Raw genomic sequence first — 18328 nt, forward strand, 5'->3', positions numbered from 1 at the left:
TAAAGCCATTTTATCACAGTACAGATTTTTATTAGCTGGTTCCCACCAGCCGGGCACTGCAGCCCTCTTACACAATGAAATCAGTAACAGAATCTTTACTGGAAGCTCAGAAACATGTTTACTTTATATACAAGAAAAACTTATTTACAACAATTGACAGTAAACTATGTACAAAAAAATACAAGAGACATTTCCATGGTAATCACTGTATAAATTAACACAATAAATAGGAGGGAAGCAGGTCCCATTCTTAAGGCACAAAACCTTCTTCCCAAGACTGTACAGGGATTCACTTGCTTCCCTATGCTTTTGACAGGATCACAGGAATGGCGGGGAGACCCCTGAGGAACAACGGTCGGTGGATGATGATACAGACATGCAGTCACTGCTGACAGTTGTAGAAAAACATCATTTTTCATCCTTTCCTTTTTTTTTTTTTTCTTTTTACAGTACACACATCTTAAGATACAAAATATTTGTGTAAACAGTCTTTTTTTTAAAACACATAGATAGTATGCACATTTTTAAATAATACTAAAACAATGAACAAAGCTTTCCGTATGATCTGGGTGCAGAAACACTCCCAGGACTGGGCTGAAGGCCTCGGCAGAGCTGGAGGGGTGCCTGGCTTGTGCGCAGCCTGGCCAGGCCAGCACCTCCGGGCACCGAGTGGCACAGCTCCCCTTTGCTGCAAAGGGCTGGCGCCTGCCGCAGCGGGGACCGCGCAGCAGGGACTACCATCCCAGCCCTACCATCCCACAAGCAAAACCAGAAAGACTGCATCGACGCTAACAGCCCTCCCCACGCTAGCCCAGCGCAGGACACTGCTGATAGCTGCTTCACGGGCCAACCCTCCCTCGAGTCCCCACTGCCTGCAATCCCACTTCACCGAAACATCGAAACACAGGGTTTGTTATTCCCCAGAATCTGCCATTAAAGTTAAATATCCAGGGCAGTGCCAGAATGTGAGATAACGTACGGAGACTTCTTCCTAGCAGAAGAAACCATATGCCCAGCTCACTGCAGACACTGTCCCAGCACCACTGCCAAGGGTGAGGGATGACAAACAGAAGTTGCCGCATGGCTTTCACATGAGTAGCATTATTTTAAGAGACTAAACATATGTGTGATATGTGCAGTTCTAGCTTCTCTCAAGCTGGTGTTTTACCTGAGACTGCAGGAGAGTCTCCTTTCTGGCAAAGCAGCAGATTTTTTTACTGTCTAATTGCCTTTCCTGAGTTTCTCTCCCACAAAAAATTATCAGATGCCAGAAGAGGAACTTGGAATAACGTAGCCAGGTCAGCCTGGCTCTCTACTTTGCAGATAGCTCTCACTGATGTTTAACACAAACCGTCCTTACTTATTCACAAAGTCTCTGCAACAGAAATCTGCATTATTCCCAGTGAGACACATAGAGCTACAACCCCTTTGTTAGATATAAACCTTAATAAATATTCAAAGGCACTCAGGTTAAATGTGGATCCCATTTTCTAGCTCTTAACAGAAGGTAGAACTCCCTCCCTGCCTTCGGTAAGCAACAGACAGGAATATACTGGCTATGAACCCTTTGATAAAATGTGCACATACAGAAGAAGGATCTGAACCCATCAACACAACAGATTGTAAAAGTAAAAGAAATGAGGATTGGTCTGTGCAGGCATCATCGTTTGTTAGCAGATGGCTAATGGCTGTCAGGCCTCAACAGATACGGCACAAATTAAGGAACACGCCTGAACATAAAAACTCTTTGGATTCCCCTGCGACTCTGAGCAGGAAGAGCAGAGAGGAGCGTTTCTATTGAGGCAAAAATTTAATCCCCCAGGAATTAGGCAAGCGCATGTTGTTTATGTATCTTTAACCATGAGGTTGCCTGGAGAAGGTTCACAGCAAGAACAGCTTCACCATGTACAGCAACAAACACAGTTCTCACCTCTTCCCCAGAGCTATTGCCTGCCTTGTGCTCCCTCCTGCGCTCTCCTGGGCAGGCACACAAATATCCTGACCATGCACACCCCTGGGGACAGGCAGCGAGCTGCACCTTACGGTCATCAGCAAGGATGGCTGCATCCTGGAGCTCTCCTTAGTGGAGTTTTCTCCTCATTCTCATGCAGACGCTGCTCTGTGCCTCAACAAGCCAGTGGGAGAATACGGTATGTCTACAGTTCTTACTTATCTGGTAACTCAGGAATTCAATACAGCAAGGTGGGGCTGTACTGATAAAGAAAAATATGGCTACGGAAGCAATTGCCAATGTATTGATAGGAGAAGCAAATCCAGGGCAAAGCTGAACATATTTCTTGCTCAGTCCCCAAAGTATTTATATCAGAAATTTTGCTAGCTCGATCAAGCACATTTAGTCTTCTGTTACCTTCTCATGAGCAAACCCCGTCACTCACTAGGCAGAGAGGAGATGTGGGAGAATGACAACTAAAAAAAAAGAGAGGGAGAGTCAGAATAATCCTTGGCAAAATCTTAAATAATGCAATGGAGTTTGCTCAGCACAGAATCAGCCCATAACCTTTTCAAGCTGACAAGTCTTTACACTAAATAACTTGACTGACTGTTGTTAGACTAGAGCTGATTCAATTTGATAAAATCCTTACTAATAACAAAAAACAGTGTCCTCAGGAAATTATATTTTATGCCACTGTGTATGTGGCCATTTTTCTGTCTGCCGCCATAGCCAGACAGGTGCCATTCTGTAATAAAAAAAAATAAATACATACAAAACAACAAAGTAATTAAAAATTCCTGCTGTCCCTCCAGCTTTACAGCACTGAATGCTCCCGAATTCCCTTCGCAGTGATAAACATGGCAATCTAAGCATTCATGCTGGTCTTCGGGCTTTAACAGTCACCTGACTGGAGTCAGGCAATACAGTGGAAATTTGAAGAGCATCTAGGAAGTCTGATTCAGAGGCACTAATTTTTCCATGCTCCACTGCTGGTGGTACCAAAGGCATGTGGTACCAACATACTCCAGTTTTCATTACAACGCTCATCTGCTCAGTAACGATCCTCCTTCTCTCAGTGCTCTTACAGAAGCCCTCATGTTTGACAGCACACAATCTCTCTCTCAGGGGTACAACCCAGGAGGACTCAGCCACCCTAATCTTTCAGTATCCACCTTGGAGTGAAGGAGCAAGGCAGCAAGATAGATAAGCAAGGTGGAAAAGCCACTAAAACCAGGACAGGTGAAAAGATGCAAGTACTACGGGTAAATCGTATCTTTTGTGACAGAAATAATTTTCTGCACCACAAACTGAAGTAAAGAATAGCTCTGTTGTTTGTGACCACGAAGGTGGCACTAAATGGGCAGGGAGCCACTCCTGGCCATTGCCAGTCATGCTGCTCCCTCCATCAAGATGTAGCAAATTGTTCCATCTCTCACTCCATTACATTACACTGCTGACGCAGCCCAAACAGCTAACTGGCGTTCCTCTCCATTTTATCTGGTCTCCTGGAGATGAATTCAGAAGGGGGAATGTCAGAGCCGATCTCCTGTCATCTTCTGGCTCTCCAGAATTTTGTCTTTCTTACTGCCAGGAATTTCTGAATTATTTGTGATGCCTGAAAACCTGAAAGTTGTACCATTGCCACTGGCTGGAAGAGGAGAGCCAGGCCCAGCAAAGACCCTGCAAGCTGGTGCAAACTGCTGTTTGAACCACACGCATTGTTTGTTGCAAGGCATAAGTGAGTGAGAATCACTGGGTATTCGTTGGCAAGAGGTCTCTACTGGCTTTGAATTTCTGATGCAAATCGCATGCAACTACAGGTGCATTAAAAAGAGATTAGTAAGACACAAGGACAAGCTTTGTCCCACTTAAATGCTTTGAGATACAGGTGTGACACACAGATGAGCGGGAAAGTTTTGGGTCTGAGAAGACTGTCAGATGCTCCTGAACTAAGACTGGCCAATATATCTTTTGCCCTGAATAATTCTACTGTGATGAAGTTATCCAGTAAAGGTAGCTGTGTTGCAATTCTCAGGAGTCCTGCACTGTCACCGGAACCAGAACTTCCCACGCTGGAGGACATGGTTCGTCAAACATCAAGCAAGTTCTCTTCCAGGAGGCCTGACCGCAGATAAGGTGCCTCTCGACTGGATGCAGCCGTACCTCACAGAAAAAAAGGTAGCACCATGCTTGGCTGATATGAGCTCTGAACAGCTACAAACTGGCTGTTCAACAGAGACAGTTACGAGCACATCTGCTCCGCAAGGCGACTGCTGTGCAGTTATGGGGAATGGTAGACACAGGCTGTGAAAACAGAGGCTAAACCTCGCTGGCAGGAGTACTCCGGCTCAGCTCCTTGATCCCGTGCAGTATCCTCTTCATGTGACCCACTTTGGTCACACCCAGGTCCTGGAAGAAAAGAGAAAACCTTACCTTCAGGAGAGAGGCAGGGGGGGAATTTCAGGTGGCCAAGTCATGGTTACAAACTAGTCAGGCAGTTACAGAGAGAGGAGGAAACCAACCAGAGAGGCTACAAACCTGAGAGTTATATGTGGAACCTCAAACCATGTGTCAAAAAGCTATCAGAGCACGGCAGGCTAACGAACACTGAACAGGCACAGAGCAACGGACAGAAACAACTGCAGACCATTAGCCAGAAATGCAAATTGCTTTGGCTGTTAAAGGCCAAAGCAGGAGAACAGAAAGAGCATTCAGATCTCAAGGACCTAAGCTAGTAGCCAGAACATGCAGGAAGAACCAACCAGTCACAAATAAATGTGTGAACACTCGGGTACCATGCATCAAAACACAGGCTGTGGCTGGATGGCATGCAGAGGAATCAGCTACACAGATTACAGCAAACCTCAGAACAGGAAGGTGGTCAAAATCACAAATGAAGGTCCAAGGGGCATTCAACAAATGCCATGCAACATTTATCAACAAAATATTTTTCTGCAGTATGCAAGCCACCACAGTAATGACACAAGTCTCTTGCACATGCAAAGAACCACCACTTTCAATTTTTCTCTGTAGAGAAAGCATCTCCCTGTGAGATAAAAAGTTGTGTGATGGGATTACTAAGCACTATGTAAAAAGATTCTCTCCATCTAGCAGCCTCATCAAAGACTACAATCATTTTTTTCTTGTAACAAAGAAGTGTGATGATCTATTTGTCCAGTCACTACAACGTAAGAACCACATTTTCCTAATCACAGCATGTTCTGCAAAGATGGTACGGTAGCTGAGAAGTTGAAAACTTCCATTCTATCATTAAAATTGGAGACTCTCAAGAATACTACCTGCAATCTGCGTGCTGGACTGCATTACATCTCCAGGAAGCTGTGGCAGAATTGGACAGTTGGTCCCTCAACTAGCTGTTCTACCTCCTTGCTAGTATAAATCAGGTGACGCGAAACGGTGAGAAAATAAAATGAGGCTGCACTGAACCCATTCATTTTGCCAAGGCATGTGGAATGAACAGCGGGCAGACCACTTCCAAGCACATTCAGCACAGAAGGTCATGCAGATGCAGCTGGCCATTTCTCATGAGCCGATCATGAAAGTACCTTGAGGTCCCTCCGTTCGAGGTGCAGGAGCTCAGAGCCCCGGACGTCATGCCGGATGAAGATATCCTTATACTCACAAAGACTGAGATGCTCAAGCCAGGCCGCAACCTCCTCCGTTCCCCAGAGGTGAACTGTTAGAGATGGAAAAGCAGGAGTGCATTGAGTACCCAGAATCCCAGAAGACAGTGAGAGATGAGGACACCATCTGCACTCAGTGCCAGAGAAGGAGGGCAAGCAGCCTCAAACCAAGGGCAGGGCAAGGACTGGTAGCACAACCTACAGTCTCAGACAAAGGAGGTAGGGTGGAGAAAGGTAGGGGGTGTTCTCTTAAGCAGAGGCTAGCTGCAGTAAACCAGGAGGAAGCGCACATTTGTTGTGATGGGATTGGATATGCTTTTTAAAGTTTACCCCTGTGTTCAAAAAGAGTAAGTTCATTGATATTCCTCTACTTGCAAAACAGATTCCTAAAACACATCACGGAGAATCGAGCACAGATTAGTTTGCTATTATGTACAAGCACTTGTGCCTAGCAAACAATCTGGCAACCTCTCTCCCTCAAGTCTGAGGGAGAGAGGAAGAGTTCAGTTTTCCACTTTCTTGCACAGCCTCTAAATAAGAGAATAATGAAGTTCCCAAGTTCTGAAGGCAATGAATGAGCACCAGCCTGTCAGACAGAAGGAGACTGTACCCACAACTCCATGGCAGAGGACAGGACCCACGAGCCCACAGAACAGGCAGTACTTCTGAATTTTAGAAGAAAGTCTTCATAAGGAGAGGATAAACCAAAAATCAACTAAAGCAGTTGGAGAAAGTATCTCAAATGGCAATTTATTGATTCATGGCCGGTTTTCATCTACTGACCACTAGGATTAAAAGGTCAGGGTGCACCTGTAGTGCTGCTGACCCCCAGCCAATTAGACATGAAACTTGATTAAAGCTTGAGGGTGAATCAATGAGAAAAACACCATTAACCATATCACAGAGAATCAGCAGTGAAAAGACTGGAGTTATGCGGACTTGGGCCCCGCAGTCACTTTGATACCTAAAAATGCTGAAATCCTCAAAATCACTTCACAAAGCACCCCCTAAAATATCCCTGAAAATGTCTGGATGTAGGCAGAATTCTTCAGAGGGTACCTCCTGTTTCTGCTCAGGAATATTTGTGTGGTACTGGGGGACCATGACTTAGACAAAACGGAGCAATAAGCTACTTTGCCACATGAAAAAGACAGACTAGACCTCCAAGAAAAGGCAGATGCACGTGAAACAGAAGAATGAGAGAACATGAGAGGAGACAGAGAACTGGTAGTGCTGTGACCAGTGTTGTGACAAAGAGACACAATGAATGAGCAGACTTGGTACCCGGCAATCCCATGCTACTATGAGTCTCCTTATTTTTGTTGTTCTTCTCCTTTTTAAACTTGGTCACTAGCCGGAATTTGCCACTGCGGCTGCGTTTAGAATAATCCAGCATCTGGTTCTGTAAGAATAAAAAGGGAAAATCAGGCAGTAATAACTTGACTGGAACAGACCAAGAGCAACAAGTACTGCCAAGCCTGGCTCCATAACTTTGTAAGAGAGGAAAAAAATTCTAAACTCATTCTGATCAAGACAGGAAAGGAAACAGAGAAAGTTGATCCCATGTCAGGCAAGGGACCTTAGCAGGAAATTACTTTCCTCAGCCCTAGGGAGTCAAGTTTCCTTCTTAATGATTTTTTCGCACATCAGTTGTGTATTCACAGGAAGTCAAACACTCACAGCCAACTAGTGAAAAAGAGAACAGCTAGGGAAATACAGCCTTGGTCCTCCTCACCTCCTCATCACAGGGCTCCATAAGCTGCCACAACCAAGGGATGTCTGCCAGTTTCCTCAGCTGGAGGTCCATGTCTGCCAGGGCTGCTTGGAGCTGCTCCTTCTGTGGAGGATCTAATTGCTGGATCAGAAGTGGAAACAAAGCAGAGTTAAAAGCCATATGGTGGAACACACAGTCAGGTCCTTGGCTTGAAATTCCTAGCTAACAAAGCAGTTCCTCCTTTTAAAAGGAAGTGCACAGCAGGCACTCTGCCCAGACATTGCCAGGTTAACAACTTCCATCTTTTCTGAGCTCTAAACCCCACACAAGCTAGCTTCACTGCGCATCATGCCTATGTAGCAACACCATCCCAACTCCTGGATGATAACATTTAAACTGACTTCTTACAAAGGCAATGACGACAAAGACCAGCAAAATGTTGCTTGCCAGGCAACAGTAGGAGAGCAGAGAAAGTGAGAGGCTGCTTTACTCCTGCTTTGTGCTTCTTACCAGTGCCATCTTGCCCGCCAGCAGCAGCTCTGTCTCGTTATGCAGGGCCTTGACATTATTCACCATCTCTACAACAAGGCTGCAGTTCAGACCCTGCGGGGAAGCAATTCATGCGCAAATTAAGCCTGGAAATGCAGAAGTCTGAGCAGTCAATAGGAAGTTGTTTTAGACAAGCAAGGCCTACTTTTGGTCAATCAGAAAGGAAAACCAAGAGCTATGGAGTAAGGACAAAACGGAAGATGCCAAGTGAGTGAAGTACCTCTGTAGACTTGGATTTAGCGTAGACTTTGTCCATAGACTTGGAGCTGGCATTGACAGCATGGGCAAGCTCCTGTTCCATGTCCTGATAGGATTGGGCTATTTCCCGAATGCTAAAGAGAGAATTACATGTTGCATCAGCATATGCTCAAAGCAGGAGATCTTTTCTGACTGGGTACCTCTTTTTAATACCCATCTGAGTGACAAGAGCAGAGAGAAAGCATGGGAGGGGCACAGGGAGGGCCATTCTCCCTGTTGTAGTGAGCATGCACAGGCAAAGCAAGGCAGATTTCACATGCACAACTCCAGATGCAGATTCAATTCTCTACACAAGTTGAGATCAGTGTGAAATACGACCTACACATTTCAGTATGGCCATAGTGATATAAAAGGCAGCTACATATATGGCAGTTTTAATTAACACTTCTCTAATGTGACTCTGGGAACTTTCTCTGAGACCCAGACCAAGGAGCTAAACACCTAACTAAAGGATGAGCATACAGTGACTTCTTCCAGAAACCTCTACTGGTCATCAGGGTTACAAGAACCCAACTTGTCATCTGATCTCCTAGAGAGGCCTTTGTTTCATTTCTGATAAAAATCATTGATATTCAAAGATAATGGGTTCTTTCAGGATTAAAGGGTCCACGTTTATTCACGAAAGTAACATTTTTTGTTCAGAATAACCTAAGAAACTTCACTTGACTTCGGTCCTCATGCAGCTGGGACAGTGCATAATGAATGATGCTACTCTCTATGATATGGACCAGCACTGCAGAAGGTAAGAGTGAACAGAAATATCTCCAGGAACAGGGAGTAGGACGAGAACTTCAGGCACCAAAGGAGAACTCTATTCACCAAAAGCAAATTGAGTCCCACCTGTGGATCAGAGCACCTGCAGCTTGACCAAACTGGTTGATCTGGGTAGATTCTTCTTCAGACATGATCTCTGGTTGCAGAGAGAAAGAGGAGGGTCGAGACAACTCACACTTCTGTTTGTCCTCCCAGGACTTCAGGGTGCTCTCAAATGCCTAAAAACACAGTAAGCAAACCGTAAGATATCTTGTAAAGCTCCTATAAAAACAATGGCTGTGCCTATGCCTGTAAAACATGTAGATCTGGTAGAGACACTTTTCATTGCAGTACCCAGTTGTTCAACTGCTTATAACTTTGGTAACTAGCTGTGTGGGCTGAAGTTTTCCATGCCACATGCTTACCTTGGCTTCATTTTTGCTTAAGCCTTGTTTTAGTCAAAATTGTTTGGCCAATTCTGAGGGCCAGATTAGCAAAATCCACTAATTCCCTACTGGTGGCAGCCCTTCCTTTGAATAGCTATATTGCCTCTACACTTCATATGACTGAGACATCTCAGAGGTGGAAATTAAAAATGTTCAAGGCTCCTCCGCATCTGGAAGTAAACTGGGCTTCCTCAGTAACTGGTGGGACAAGCAGCTGAACTAAGAGCAAGGACCTGTCACACTTGCACCCTTACTGATATTCCTGCTGGCATCGGCTAGTGGTACAGGAAGAAGCAAACCAGATCCAATGCAGAAGGATCAAAATTGTATATGGTGAGAATGAAAACTGATACACAAAGCCCCAGGACAAGGAGAAATGGATCAATGAGTGCAAGAAATGGCAAGAGAGGTTAGACAGGAGAAGGTAGCGGGGAGGGGTAGATTGAAATAGGAAGAATAATTCAGAGAAGATGAGGATAAGAAGCAGGGGTGTGAAGTTTTCATGGAAAAAAAACAAACCAAAAACCCCAAACCAGCATTTGGGGAGCCTGAAAAGGAAAGGAGATTGGGTGGATGGGAAAGGGGAAGAAAATGGCTGTCATGGATCCTGGGCCTGGACAGTCAATCAAGATGAGTACATGTAGAGGAATGAAGCTGGGTTAATTAGCATTGATAATGTACAGCTGTGGGCTGGCTTCAGGGGCGGTGGGTTGATTGATGTAGACAAGGTGCAGCTGCAGCTGGTTCTGGTAAGTGGTTGAGAGGCAATGAAGAGAGAGCAGGCGAGGAAGAAAGGGAGGAGGGAAGAAGCAGAGAGAGGAGAGAGAACACATGCCCTGGATGAGGCAAGGAGAAGGCAGCAGAGGGACTGGTATGAAGAGTGTGATGGTACGAGATGGTAAAAGACCTTGTTGCAGCCAGCTAGATGGAGAGTGCTGCGACAAGTCCAGACTTGGAAAGGTGCACAGGACTAACGGCAGAGAGAGGAGACAGATGGCACAGAAAAGCCAGTGTCCACCAGAACACAACTGCCTTTGGGGATGACTCAAGGTTCTGGGGACATGCCGTTCTCCTGCATCTGCAAATACTTGTGAAGCCCTGTAGTAAAGCATTCCCTTCCCCTACTGCTCCTCTCATACAGGACACAATTAGGCTCTCATTAGTGCAAGCTACCCACTGATCTCAACCTTGCTGATGACTCTTCAGTTGCCCAGATGAGGCCACATGAGGGAATACGAGGTTTTTCCATCTTCAGTTTAGGAAACTAAATATCCCAAATCATATTTGAAAAATGCTACCAAAGGTACAGGGCCACACACATGAAGAGAGGACCCCGCTTCATCTACTGCATAGGACAGATTTGCTCTGTGAAGGAAGGGGTGTGCAACAATGATCAAAAGGACAGCAGGAAAAATAAGGATAAGCTCACATTCAAGACAAAAGCTGAAAGTTGCTCTGCAAAACTGGAACCTCTTCCCCAGTGGTAGTTTCATGCCTGCAAAACTGGGTTTGCAGGCAATGAGGAGTGGAATGGCACAATCATAGTGATGGCTTCAGATGGCCCTACACACAGCACACTCACTAGGGACTTGTGTGTCCTACCTGTTGTGCTTCACCTTTCCCACCATACCCACAGGCAGGTTGCCTCTCCTTTTCTCCCTTCTGCCTTTACAGCAGCAATCTTTACAGCAGGAACTCTGTTTCCCCTTGCTCTCTGTGCTGTCTCCTTCAGTCACTCCCCCTCCAAGTCTCAGTGTGACATTGCAGAAGCTCTCTTATCCTCCAGGTTAAGAGACTGTGTGCACTATTCCCATCTCCTCCTCTCCACAACATTTGCATCAAGGGGTGACAGGACAGGGGATAATGGTTTTAAACTAAAAGAGGGTAGAATCAGACTAGATACAAGCAAGGAATTTTTTACAGTGAGGGTGATGAAACACTGGAACAGGTTTTCCCAGAGAGGCTGTAGATGCCCCATCCCTGGAAACATTCAAGGTCAGGTTGGATGGGGCCCTGAGCAACCTGATCCAGTTGGATGTCCCTGCTCATTGCAGAAGGGTTGGACTAGATAACCTTTAAAGGTCCATTCCAACCCAAACCATTCTATGATTCTATGATAAATGTAAATACCCACTGTTCTCTCCTAGGGGTCTTGGGTATTGCCCTGTCCTACCACGACAGGGGCTTTGTACACCTGCTTTTGCTTTCTCTTCATCCCATCATACTTGTAACTTCCTGCCAGGCAATGTGCCTCAGGCCTGTATCAGGCTGCTTTCCCTTTTTACTCTTCTTTGCTCTCTCTTTTCTTGTTATTCAGGAGGTCAGTCCTTTGCAGAGGACAGATTTGCTCTGGAAGCTGGTTAAAGGGGCATTATGCTGGAAAGTATTAAGAGCTGCTATCAATTGAACTCTTTATGCATGGACAGTTACAGAGTTGGGAGGATCCATAAAGCCTGTTTATGCCACACCAAGGCCTTTATCCTTTTCTTTGGCTTACCAATACTCAGTAATACAGTAAAACGGCAAGGACACTTATTTGTGTGCTGGTACGCATCAGACATTTGAAAATTAAGACAATGCTGAACAAGACATTAGACGCTGCTTTACTTGGTCAATGAGGTATAAGGCACATATTGAACAATAATGAGAAATCAAAACGTTGAACAGCTGCACCTAGGCAATCTGCAGCACTCGGTGAGGCAGGCATCCTGTGGGAAAAACAGCATGCAAGCATGTTAAGAAAGGCTGTCACAAGGCACCTAGAAAAGGAAGCAAAATAAGCTTGCATAAACAACCTTATTTATGTGATTTCCCAAGTGGTGAATGCAAGTTTAATCATGTTCTTTCCAAAAAAAGTTATGGTGTGTAGCAAAATATGCTTCTTAGATTCACAAAGATAAGCTTGCACCTGTGGCTGTTGCCACACCCTCCAGGAATACGTGACATCAAAACACGTCGTACTCCACAGTGTATGCGAGGCTGCTCTTACCCTGTCTCGGGTGAGGGTTTGTGCCCTGTTCTTATGAACAATCCAAATGTAACCCGGAGGCTGGATCCAGGCTTCTCCATCCACTTGCACGGGAACTCCTTCTTCTCCAAGGATTGCTATCTTCACTGTCCGACACTGCAAGAAATGGTTGCATCCAAAAAACTCTAAAATGTTGGTTTTCCAAAAGTATGAGACATATGAGACATCCTCTTTCTTTCCAAAGCACTTCTCCGGGTACTGTAGCTTTGGTGCTACTAGAGGAAGATGTGCTTGGGTGGCGGGGCATGCCTTGCCCTTGTGCAGCAGGGACCATTTGCTGTGGTTCTGGACTAACTGGTATTTGAACTGCTGGTCTAATTCCCACCACAATGAATGCTAGCAAACAATTCCATGCCAAATTCCCCCTGAATGTGCCCATTTTCAGCCCTGGTGGATGCTCTTTTCATGGAACAGAGAGAACACAAAGGAGAGCTTTACAGACTGAAATGGTCAAAAACATCATGAGCTGGAGATGGGGGAGGCAAAAAGAGCTCACAAAAGCATCTGATACCTGTGCAATCCGGTGATGCTGTAGGTTTATCACTCGTGACACTGCCATCTGCATGCTACCAAACACAGCTACCACCTCCAAAATCTTGTCATCAAAGGAGGGGGCTGTAAATGTCTAGCCAGATAGAAGGGAGAGAGAATTCAGTTGACATACAGCTCTGTTAGAGAGGGTTCCTTTACCCCCCATTGGTGCAGATCTGGCGGTCAACTTTCAACTGTGCTATTTAATCTGTATAAAATTAATGATGAGGCTAGAAAGTGATGAAGATCTGCAGTGAGCTAGAAGGGAGATAAAAGAGCCTCGATATTCCCACTGTGCTTCTAATGGCAGCTAAAGTATAATTCAAACACAAAGGCTGTAGGCCACAAGGCAATATTTATTCTTATGAGAGTAGGCAATTTTTCATCTCAAATAATACAGTGTTTCTGACTGGATCTAACCCCCCCCCTTGCCTTCAATGCACTTTACTTCTCGCACAGCCTGAGGGGATGAGGGCAATCTAAAGCTCTTCCTGGAAGTCCAAATTGTCTGTTCTGGTTGGTTTTTTTCTCAACGTTACAGACTGCTTGGGTGTGAAGCTGCTGAAGATTGGATTTCAGTATCTTACCCACTTCACCACCTAGGTCCTGCACCTAGGGAGGAACAACCCTGTGTACCAGCACAGGCCCATGGGCCAGCAGTGTGCCCTTGGGGCCAAGGTCCCCAGTGGGATCCTGGGGCGTGTTAGGAGAGTGGCCAGCAGGCAGAGGGAGGTGATCCTGCCCTCTGCTCTGCCCTGGTGAGGCCACATCTGCAGTGCTGGGTCCAGTTCTGGGCTCCCCCATTCAAGAGAGACGGAGAACTGCTGGAGAGAGTCCAGGGGAGGGCTACAAAGATGATGGGGGGCTGGAGCATCTCCCTGATAAGGAAAGGCTGAGAGAGCTGGGGCTGTTTAGCCTGGAGAAGAGAACACCGAGAGGGGATCTTATCAATGACTACAAATATTCTTAAGGGCAAGTGTCACGAGGACAGGGCCAGGTTCTTTTCAGTGGTGCCCAGAGACAGGACAAGGGGCAACGGGCACAAAGTGAAACACAAGAAGTTCCCTCTGAATATGGGGAAGATCTTCTTTACCTTGAGGGTGACAGAGCACTGGCACAGGCTGCCCAGAGAGGCTGCGGAGTCTCCTTCTCTGGAGACATTCAAACCCACCTGGACGCGACCCTGTGCAACCTGCTCTAGGAGACCCTGCTTTAGCAGGGGGCTGGACTAGGTGATCTCCAGAGGGCCCTTCCAGCCCTGACTGTTCTGTGAATCTGTGATTCACATAGAAAGTACATGTAGACAGGCCCCTTGCCCTCTTCTTCCAAGTGCTATTCTCAGGGGCTATGACTTCAAAAGCAACAGTCAGTAAACATTTCCTGGATTGCCTGAGAGAATACTCACATCATCTTCCTTGGTTCCCCCCCAGAAGTTGGTGCCTCCTGCGTAGCTGGGAATGTTGAGTACAGCAATTCCCTGGAGACTAGGTAGAGGGATTGGCCTCCCATCACACTGCACAAAAATGAAGGCAACATTACCACATTACTCTCAGCACAACAGGAGAGCGCCCCTCCTGCCAGAGCACATGCTCTAAGAACAGAAATCAGCCTGCACACCTTAGTAATAAATTAATTCAGGTTTCTTCCAGTTTATTCTTGGCCTAGCAGAGTAAAACGTATCCACTCATGTCTCATGAACCACATCTCTTTTGGCAGACATGGATTTTAGAGAGATACTGTTGCTTCTCTTCCCCAAACAGGAATAAGGCACACCTGAGAGACTTGGCAAAGCCTCTTGGGTTTATTCCTCCAGAAAGGGGATTAAAAATTCTGCAACACCTATGCAGTCTGCTGTGATGAGGGTCTCTTCCCACAAGCTACCTGTTTAAGCTGTACATGGCCTATACAAGAATATTTCTTTTCCAGCTTGAAGCACATTATAGCATAGTTAAATTAAGAGTTTTCCACTGCATCTACCATCCAAAATTATGTGTTCGCACGAGATAGCACATACAACATGACAATCTTATCTATGCTGAACACTGAGCTGGGACAGCTAGTACTTTCCAGGAGGATGAGAACACAAGTTATCTTCCAGAACCAGGAAAAGCCACTTTTAGCTAGGTCAGGGTGACATACAGCAAGTACATCCTATCAGGCAGGCAAGGGAAACACCCTTATGTCACCAAGTAGAATCATGACACCAAAGTCAAAGCATGTGAAGGAGATGCAATTAGGCACCCCAGCTTGAGGAACAGAAAAGCATGCTAATTCCTCACCTCCAGCAAGACTTTCTGCTCCAGGTTTTTATATGTTCTGTGTAGCAGCTCCTTGGTCCCCAATACTCCATACCACATCATGTTTTTAGTTCGACTTCTAAGGGGGCAAATCAAAAAGGAAAGTTAGCATACGCATTTACTTTTTCACTTAGAAAGAAAAAAAAACCCACATTGAAATGGTACCTCCTACATCCTAAAACACAAAGGTACTTCACTTCCAAAAGGGTCAAACACTTAAAATGGTCATCACTTGTGCTAGGAAACTACTGCTCTTTAAATAAATGTTAGGTAGGAATTGAGTATGACTAACACACGCCACCAGAAACACACAGATTCCACTGGTGCAGAACTTGTCAATCTCATACACCAGGACATCAACAGCATTTTGCTGTATTAGCTCAAGTCTAGCAAAACGCACCAATCCCAGGCTAAACAAAGCATCCTGTAGTTGCCCAGGTATTCAAAAGGTCCAAACCTGTGGTTTGCATTAAGTTAGGATCAAGGCTGAAATCACCCTCTGTGGCATTTAGAGCTGAGATGCGCTTCTCTCATGACTAAATAGCAAGCCCAGGAGAAAAATCTGACAGATCATGAAGTAAATGGAACCAATGCACTAAATCTACACCAACAGTTACTCGAAGATCTTATACTAGCCACAACAGCACAATGAATCAGTAATAAATCAGTAACTTATCTCCTCCATCATGATTTTAAGCCTTGAAGGAAGATTATGAAGACAAACTTGACAATATACCTATTCAGCACACTTGCACGCAATTGGCTTCAAAACCACACAGAAAGATAAAGTGGTTTCAGTCACTTCTGGTAGTACCCAACGTCAGCCAAATCCAAACCCACCTGCATTTCTCTGGGTGCTCATCACGTTTGTTATTGAAGTCCAAAGAAATCTTTGCATCCAGTCCAATTCCAAAGTAATTATTCATGACACACTTCTCTGTGTAACATTCACTGCCAAACAAAAGAACAGAACTCGCATTCCTAAGTCTACATACCACTTGGTATACATCTTACATGCCCCCTCTGGCCACCTCAGAATTCTCTTGCATGAAAAGGTGAGCAGCAATAAGGCTGTATGCCAACATGCTCTGATAAGCATTGCTGGGAACTGCCTAAAGCCCACAACGAATATCATAAAAGTAGCTACTGATGTGTGCTCCCTGGCCTACAGCCTCTGTCTGTAAGACTTCACAGCCACAAGATTTGCAGAGGAATTCTCCCCTTGCCACAGAAACATACTCAGAAGCCTACACTCCATTTACAAAGAGCTATGATGCTGGGCACCCGTATTGTGTAAAAGGTCTCACAAAACATTAGCAATGCTAATTGCTTATATAAGGTGTTACCAACGTAGAGCCTGACAAGTGAGCCCAGAAGTGTCAGCTACTCATCGCAAGGGCACTGAATCCCATGAAAAAAAACTTAAAAGGTCTGTATCACTGGATTTTTGCTGTTCAACAGTTTAGCAGAAAGAGCTTGAGAAAGTCTTCACATCATATTTCCCAACGCCTTTCCCCTGCTGTGGCCTGCCCATGACCATTCCTGGGCCTCCGTGCTGTAAGGGTAGTGATTCCCCCCCAGGTTACTATCGACTAAGTGGAAGCCAGAGTCATCTCTGAGTCTAGGGAGAAGACTGATCTAGACTTCATTCTTACCTAAACCCTAAAAATCTTCTACCATGTGTCAGATGTGTCACTGCATGTATAACTACACAAGCTGATCCTCACTGGCACCAGCGTATGAATTCATTTACATAACTCTGGGCTGCTGCAGTGCATTATTCAGCTCTATTAACTAATCTGCTTCTCTGCTGAGGTCCATTTGGAAACACCCACTCCCTCCCTTCAGCTTCCTGGGCATACTTACAGATTTTCAGGCTCAGAGTTAAAGGGATCAGCATGAATCAACAATCGGCTGATGACAGAGCTCCCAGGCAAAGAACCAGACATGCCAGCACGAATATCTGTAGGAAAATTGACAACAGGGAAGAGTGTGATTAATAACAAGCAAAAAGCAAGAAACTTCAACCTCAGAGACAAGACAACAGGGCAGAATATATTCACTTTTGTCATTCACTGTGGAAAGAAAACAGCAATAGTGCTTCCTTCCACTTCAGAAGGCGTAGCTCTGTCAATAAGAAGGAAGGTTTCTGGGGCTCCCTGCAGGGTTTTTGATTGACAGAGCAGCATGTAAGGCCAGCAGCACAGTTGTCCAGATACACTGAAATGAGAAATAGGAGTGTATTCACTGCAGCAGCTTTTCTGTTCCAGAGTTAGACATGCAACAGCCTTGCTTCAATGAGGAGAGAGAGAGAAGTAGGACTGAAGTTATTCTCCAAGTTGCTCAAGAATTACTGCCTCCTGCTTCTTAAATTAATAGCTGGCAGTCCACAAACAGCAGCTTTGTCGAGACAAAGTAAACTACCTGCTTCCAGAAGAAACAATTTGAACAAGTAATTTGGGGGAAGAGGTGGAAGGACAGCGCCATGGCGATGGCAAGAAGTTGCTGCATAAGATGTGGCAGTTGGGAATTCTGCTGGGTCTTTGCACCTCCAGTAACTTCAGCCTTCACACAAAGGGACTGCTGCTCCCAGTCTATGGTTACCACTCCTCAGAAACCTCTCTCAGCAGCATCGTATCAGCCTTCTTAAGGTTACTTTGAGCTCAGTATCTCCTTGTAATTGGCATCCAAATTCTGCCACTGCACAGTGTTAAAAATCCATGTCTAGGTCTCAGCTACAAGCTGGAAACTACTACAGCTCCATCGAAGTCTCCACTTCCCAGCCCTAGTGGGAAGTTATCCACAAAGGGATCTCTCTCCAAGTCAACCCTGCACAAAAGGACACCAGGCAGGACAATTTCACGTTTCCATGTGGAGATTGCAGCCTGTGCTGCTGTCACCCATACTCCAGCTGGCTGCCTAAATGGGAAGTGGTGGGTGTTAAACTTACTTGGGTAGAGGATTTTCGTGTTCAGCATTGGCAAGTTGTCCCGGTTTCCTGTCTGGGGAGGAAGAGATGCAGAGCTACCCAGTGACAAACTTCCTTTGTTTATTAGTCTTTCGCAAGGAGACTTGGACGCTGTAAAACACAAGACAAACATGGCTATTGACAAATAGAATGCTGTGATTCAGATCAGCACATAGCAGCACAGCC

At 45.5% G+C, this 18328-nt stretch overlaps 1 protein-coding gene across 7 annotated transcripts in view; it reads right to left on the reverse strand.

Annotated features, from left to right (window-relative positions):
- Window positions 1-94: 94 nt before the first annotated feature.
- Window positions 95-18328, reverse strand: part of DGKD (diacylglycerol kinase delta) — a 64553-nt gene continuing 46319 nt past the window's right edge. For 5 of the 7 annotated variants that reach the window (XM_080409725.1, XM_080409727.1, XM_080409728.1 and 2 more), the window contains 14 exons: window positions 18125-18253; window positions 17041-17137; window positions 16015-16125; window positions 15157-15253; window positions 14283-14390; window positions 12858-12971; window positions 12308-12442; window positions 8960-9111; window positions 8082-8193; window positions 7823-7915; window positions 7334-7453; window positions 6883-7000; window positions 5521-5651; window positions 95-4363 (listed from right to left, as the gene is read on the reverse strand). In XM_080409725.1, the coding sequence (XP_080265851.1) occupies window positions 4274-4363; window positions 5521-5651; window positions 6883-7000; window positions 7334-7453; window positions 7823-7915; window positions 8082-8193; window positions 8960-9111; window positions 12308-12442; window positions 12858-12971; window positions 14283-14390; window positions 15157-15253; window positions 16015-16125; window positions 17041-17137; window positions 18125-18253 (1607 nt within the window). In that variant the 3' untranslated portion in view covers window positions 95-4273. Of the gene's footprint in view, window positions 4364-5520; window positions 5652-6882; window positions 7001-7333; window positions 7454-7822; window positions 7916-8081; window positions 8194-8959; window positions 9112-12307; window positions 12443-12857; window positions 12972-14282; window positions 14391-15156; window positions 15254-16014; window positions 16126-17040; window positions 17138-18124; window positions 18254-18328 lie in introns of those variants that run through there. The other 2 variants (XM_080409726.1, XR_013931721.1) reach the window with 2 other exon arrangements.

This window comes from Falco punctatus (assembly GCF_963210335.1).
Source record: "Falco punctatus genome assembly, chromosome: 13".
Classification (NCBI taxonomy): domain Eukaryota; kingdom Metazoa; phylum Chordata; class Aves; order Falconiformes; family Falconidae; genus Falco; species Falco punctatus.